Raw genomic sequence first — 6,898 nt, forward strand, 5'->3', positions numbered from 1 at the left:
GATTTTTGAGATAAACTGAAAAATGACGAAAATGCATATGGGACAGTCTTGCGAATTGCGGCAGTGCAGGAGTTGTGAGTTTCTCGACTGATTTCCTTCTGAAGAAATTTAAATTCGAGAACTGCTGCTTCTTCGCTTTTGAAATTGTTTTTCATTTTAAATATTGAAACAAGAAGAGTTACAATTTTTTTCTCGAAATTGCAGAGATCCAAAAAACGAATTAGCAACATAGCAAAGGAACTGAATTCGGATCATTTTCGGACCAAAATGGAAATATACTTAAATAAACCACTAACTTAAGGAACAGTTGCTACTGATTCCTTGATAAGCAATCGAATATGAACAATTGATTCAAAAAATATCAATTGATCGGACCAAAATTATTATCTTACAAAATCGTAACAAAACTACATTTTTCGTCCAATAATTTGCTCTCCTTTGAACTTTTTTTTTCATTTTATTTTCTGGGATCATTCAAAATAATCTTAAATGAAAAAAAATCAGCATGTCTAGATTTCTGAATATGAGGTAAGTTATGTATTATTAAAAATCCTTCATTTTTATTTAGAAGTTTTATAAAAAAATATATTTATATATAATCATACGATTTGGTTTTTTTTCTATTTTTTTCTTGTTCAACACTCCACCGTTTTTTTTTTCATGAAAAGTGGAACAAATTCTTATCAATTGAAAGTTTTCATTTTTAACAATAAGATGATAAAAACTACTACAATAATGATTCCAGAGTCTTTTTTAATTTTAATTTATTTAATTTGCTATCGCTTAGTTGAAAAATTAAAGTTTATTGAGTGATTGATCTTTCTGCAAATTATTCAATAAGGCCTCAGATAAATTAAAAACGATCATGACAGTAAAAAATAACATTATTGTTTTTTTTTTCATTCTGTTGACATTTTTTGAAAAAAAGTATAAGACTAACACAGGCTTATAAAGGGTTTACTTATAAATAAACAAATTTGAGAAGCAAAAGGTAAAATAAAATTTAAAACTTTGGCAGTTTGAAATTCATAATGATTTTTCGTATTTGAAAATTTCCAAATAGTTCGAAATTATGGGGAAAATTATACCAAACTCTAGTTTGAAAAATTTAAAGCTTTTATTGGAAAATAAAATTATTCAAAATAAAATTTCACACTCAATAGAAATAATCTTTATTAGGCTTATTTGTTCTCTTTTAACTGAAGATAATTGCAAAATTTGTCAAAAGACGCTCTAAATACCAAAGGGATATAAGTGATGATAATTTTCGTGATTTTATGATAGATTTTGAGTTATGTTATACGATATTTCATAACTAAAACAATTTTTTTTTGAGTTTTATTAGTGACCTTAGGCGGCATCCATAAATTACGTAACGCAAAAAATGCACTTTTTTGACCCCCTCCCCCCCGTAAGTCACAAATTGTAACACTTCGACGTACCCCCCTATGAAAATTACGTAACGCTGATAATAACCCCCCCCCCCCCCCTCCATCTTCTCAAGTTTTAAAATACTGATATTCGAAGATCAAAAGAAGATTTTAACATAATTTTTTTTAACGTTCTTCAAAACGAAATTGACATCTATCCAAACCAAATCGCTTCTTAGTACTCATTGATGCTCTCAAATAAAATAAATTGATTGTCTTATTACGAGTTGTTCAGTGTTTTTCACTAATGATTACCTAGTTTACTTCATTTTGTTTAAATATACTCCAACTTAGTAATATTCATCTGAGTTATCAAAATTGCATTTTAAATCCTTTGAAAAAATAGTAAAATTTCCGGTTTAAGGTTGAATTCAGTTCTTGGGGGTAAATGTACCAAATATCCGGTTTTTCGACGGTTATTTCACGGATATTAAATACACTTTTTAAGGTGTCTACCTCAGAATCTTTAAAGAGGAAAGTTTACAAACCAGTTTCAATCATGTTGAAGCTTACAAATTTTAAGCTGATTTTAGCAAAAATTGCATGAAATCAAAATAGCTGCGATTAAGTACATTGAAATTTTCAAGGAAAAAATCGTTACGTAACGATGTGCATACCTCCCCCCCTCCCCCATGTCACAAATCGTAACGCTCGAGCTTACTCCCTCCCCCCCCCTAGGAACGTTACGTAATTTATGGATGCCCCCTTATGGCATTCGTGTCGAAAATAACTAGAACTTGTAAGCGCAATTTTTCAGATTTTTAGATTTTTTTTCCGTTCTTTAACTAACGAATGAACACAACATCTGTGTTTTCTCGAAAGTAGCTTTTATGCAATAATATTCCGTTGACTCCAAAATCATTGAATTGAAAATTTGGTTTTGCTAAAGGCAGTCTGGACCTCAAAATTTATGTGGTATTGCAATTTTGAGTAATTTTATTAATAAAATTTATAGGAAAAGCGGTAGGAAAATCAAATTGGTCAACGAACTCATTAAAAAAAAGGATAAGGTATGTCCTTGTTCTTATTGCGTAGAAAGCAAAAGGAATTATTTTTAAAGCAAAATTTAAAAAAAAATAAAAAAAATGCTTTTATTTTTGCTAAACATTTGCTTTCCTTATATGAGAACTCATAACCATATAGTTAAAACACTTTTTCAAACGATATTACTCTGAATACTGTCCTTACTGTCTTAAATTGATTAAATTGATAAATGATATGAAATATTATAGACCAACAGAAAGTTTTTTTTCCGAAAAACCGATAAATTAGGTTACAATATAAATTACGATGATTAACCTATTCATATTATTTCCGGATTGATTAAACAAAATTTCGAAAAAGTACCTTTAGGTTGAAAATTGATGTTTAAAAGCCAGATTTCTTATATTTAAAAATAATCATAACACATTAATAGAATTATTATTTTTTCATTCTGTATGTTTTTATGTAATAAAATAAACATCAATGATTATGGTAGAATTCAATAAAAAAACTATTTGAACGCAACTGATGTACCTGAATGAAAAACTAAATTTTCTATTGTTTTTCTTCAACACTTAACTATTTTTTTTTTTAAAACCCATTAATTTTGATCAGACCTGCTCGGATTTTGACGGTTTTTATTTAAAAAGTTTGAAAGCAATTGACCGGATTTTTCAGGTTGAAAAAAACTGTATGATTGAGTTAGAAATAATCTGGAAAGCTTATTAAAGAGCTGAACAATAGTCCAAAATCAAAGATCGATTGGTTTGTAAAAGAACTAGAATATTTTTTCCTTAAAATAGAATTAGAACCATACTTTTTTAATCACAAAATTGTTGAAAGTTCCTCGATTGGAAGAAAAATTATTGTGATTATTGAAATTCATTATCATTTGTATTTGAAAATAAAAGTTAAATCCGGAATCTTCGACTCAGTTTCAAAGTTAATGCTTCCACATGGCTTACGGATAGAAACAAAACCATGAGTCACTTACTTACTAATTTATCATATTTCTCAGAGACGAATGACCCACCGAGCAGTGGAAGCTATTCGTGATCAATATGCATAGTTAATGCTTCTCAAAATAATCAAATTTTGAAACATTTTGTGGGCATCCTTGAGATAAGTCAAAAGCGTTACAAAAGCAAGTCAAATCAACAAAACATAGTGATTCATCTGATTTTTTAGACTTGTTTCTCATTTTAAGTAAAATTTAAAAAAATTGGTTATAAGTTTAAAAAAAATTATTACCTGCTTAGAAGCAAAGTTTTTATTTTTTGTTGAAAAACTTCTCGGTTCAAAAATCAGTTTTTTAATCTTACAGTCAATAGAAATCAGCAAAGTATTTTCTCATCTGTGTTTTCAAATAATAACGTAAGAATTTTTTAAATTTGTGTTCAAAACATTCATAACCGTAGAATGCATTAAAATTTTGATTCAAAGAATTTATCTGCTTTTAAAATTATGTGAAACTTTATGTGAAAAAATTATAAATTAAGTTATGGATAAAAAAAACTTCCCAACAAACTTAAAAACGCTTGGTTTAAAAATAACTGTTTCTTAAAAATTTCTTTAATTGTAACCTTATTTAACAGTTTGTATTTTATTTAATTCGAATAGTCAAAATTATAGTAGCTATACTAACTATTTGTTAAAAAATTGGCTATCCTGTCATTCCAAATCATAAACTGCTTATAATTTTTGAAGTTTTGAGTAAAAGAGAATTTATTTAAGCAAATCCCAGTACTCTAGAAGAGTAGCTTCTTAGTCTACTTTTATCACAAACAAATGTCAATTCGATTCCAACAGTTTTAAAAGACCTGAATAATTTATTTTCCATTGATAATCATAAACATAATGCCTTGATAACTATGAACAAATGCAGTGAAAGATATAATAGTTGGAGCTTTTCAAGATATGATTGAAGATAATTTGCACCAAATAAAAAAAAATCGACCAAATTAGCTCATTGAAATCTTCTAACCAGGTTCGTCGCTTATGTTTCCCACTGACTGATGTCACCCTCCACGAGCCTTGCCTGTTATCTTCACTCTCATCTTCAGCGCACGTGTACCCATCACATTCACGAGGGGCCCATAACTCACCTGTTAATCGGGATCTGCCGGTCTGCGAAACTCGCACCGCATCTGCTTGGCCGATCAGCAGCAGCAACATCAAAGCCGCATGGGCCGCCACCAACATTGGGGCCGCCCTCTTTCGCCAGTCTATGGCCATATCGAAACTGTTGTTGTTAAAAACTTGGAAAATTCCTCCGCAGCAACAAGGAAAATTTAACTTGGCACACGCACACGGCACTTTACACACACTTTTTCAACTTCAGAAGCTTCAGAAGGTAGAGAAGAAGAAAAAAAGATACAGATTATTAACAAGACAGCCCTCCGACAGACAGAGCGTTTGATGTGAATCTTTGCAGGTGTAATGCCACCTGTCTTCATCGGTTGAAATGAAATTTTCCTGCAGCACCAACTTTCACACGCCAAACTTGGCGAAGATCACTCTGTTTCCAATTGGCTTGGCTTAGCTTCTAAGAAACAAAGACAAGCGCAGCTCTCGAAGCGTACGCGTGTGGATGTATTACGTTAACACACTTGATCGATCGATCCGGTCCGGTCTAATGTTGGTTGGCCTTCCGATATTGACGCGGTGATCGGACAACTCTGTGTTTTGCGTTTTTTTCTTTCTGGTCCGAGATATTTCCTTTCGAAGGTTTTTCGAATGGACGGCGGAAAAACTACCACTAGAAACCAAGAAACAAAAAAGTACCACGCGCGCAAAATTTCGATCCGCCACTAAGTAGTGCTGATATTAATCCATGCGTGACATCTAGAGCTCCCGCACACGCGGACGACCAATCGATTATTGGTAAGCCACTTAGCAGCAGACAGAGGTGGTGTTTCCACTTCGAAGGTTCACTGCACAATGAAGCGTTGAAGCACTTGGCTCGGACCTTGTCAAGGTTGTCCAAGGCACACCATACACCTAGACGGCACACTCTAGAGCTACGCTCGAATTTCTTTTCCGCTGCCAAGAGACACTCAATCGAGGGGATTACGCAAAGGCTGCGCCAATCTTCCACAACCCTAACTTGATCTCTCACCCTTTCAAGTCACAGTGCTCCAGGATAATTCCTTTCAAATCCAGATAATTCCCCAGCAGCCAAAGCTTACTTAATCCACGGAAAAAACAGGACACTCTCCGAAAGGGTCCCCAAAGACCCGCACCGAAAGCTTCTCAACGAGGAGGGCGTATACACCGCGGAAAAACTGTCGCGTCGCGCTAAACCACCAGCTCAAAAAAGATCAAATCCCAAACCAACCACCAACTCGCGACCCGTGCTTTGCTCGGACTGAAATTGCGATCGTGCCTGGGATCGGTATATAAAACCTTTCTCTTTGTGCGATCGATTGGGCCCCCCTTTTCGGTTCGGCTCCTCTGGACCCGAAGCTAAGCGAACCGAAGGAAAGTCTCGGGGGTCTCTCAGGTGGAAGCCCGCTCTAAGCTTAGTGCCAGGTGTCGGGGCTCTATGGTTCTCAGTCGAATGGCTGACGTTACCGGTAGCGCTGCTGCTTTTCGGCTGGTGTTCCTGAGCCGGTAATGTGCCGGTTAGTTTTTCTAAGAGTATGATAAATGTTAGTTATAAAAATGTAGGACGTATTAGGTATTTTATTGGAATCTTCCAAAAGAACTTAGAGTTTTTATTTTATTACAAATAGGAGGTTAATCAAACTTCTAAATTCAGTTTAAGCCGAGGATGAAAGTTAATGGAAAAACAAAACGCTGACAAAATGTATGAGAATAACGGCCTTTTGAATCCTATCCAGAAACGTTTCTGGTTTTATTTAACCAGATAAAATATGAACGTCCCCCTTAACCTCCAACGATTCAAAGTTTGTGAAAAGAACGCAACCTCGAAATAACCCATCCTTCCTCGTTAAAAAATTACGCAAATAGTTGTTAAAATAGACATATTTTTAAGCATCCGGTTAAGGTTAAATTAATACTGCCATTAGGGTTTTTTATCCAGCCAAAATTTCAGTACAAAGATTATTTAACATTATTTTCTTAAGATTGATCTCTTTATTTGTTTTTCAAGATCTGAAATTTTTTAATTTATTTTTATACGCTTAAATGAGTCAACCTGGGCAACATGCGACACTTTTCAACTTCTATGGCTTCTAAAAACGTATGTCCGTCCACAGATAATCATACCCCTTATGCATCAAACGTTATCAGGTAAATGGAACATCAAATTGACGTAGTCAGAAAAATTATTGGTTTCTTAAGTTATTTTTAATTTTCTAAAAACAAGCGATTTTCATTTTATTTAAGGGGGGGGGGGGGGGGAAGGGGGTAGGTTCTAACGGGTAAAAAAAACACCATTTTAACGATTTTTTTCTAGAGCTATCTTTCAAACAAATGTATTCAAATTTTTGCATTATACAAAGCATTGTTAAAAGAACATT

At 33.5% G+C, this 6,898-nt stretch overlaps 1 protein-coding gene across 4 annotated transcripts in view; it reads right to left on the bottom strand.

Annotated features, from left to right (window-relative positions):
• Positions 1-5,773, bottom strand: part of LOC129751329 (uncharacterized) — a 491,494-nt gene extending 485,721 nt beyond the window's left edge. For 2 of the 4 annotated variants that reach the window (XM_055746773.1, XM_055746776.1), the window contains exons 1-2: positions 5,603-5,773; positions 4,520-4,758 (exon numbers count right to left, since the gene is read on the bottom strand). In XM_055746773.1, coding sequence (XP_055602748.1) covers positions 4,520-4,649 — 130 coding nt within the window. In that variant the 5' untranslated portion in view covers positions 4,650-4,758; positions 5,603-5,773. The other 2 variants (XM_055746774.1, XM_055746775.1) reach the window with 2 other exon arrangements.
• Between the last annotated feature and the right edge of the window lie 1,125 nt (positions 5,774-6,898).

Source organism: Uranotaenia lowii, chromosome 3 (assembly GCF_029784155.1).
Source record: "Uranotaenia lowii strain MFRU-FL chromosome 3, ASM2978415v1, whole genome shotgun sequence".
Lineage (NCBI taxonomy): Eukaryota > Metazoa > Arthropoda > Insecta > Diptera > Culicidae > Uranotaenia > Uranotaenia lowii.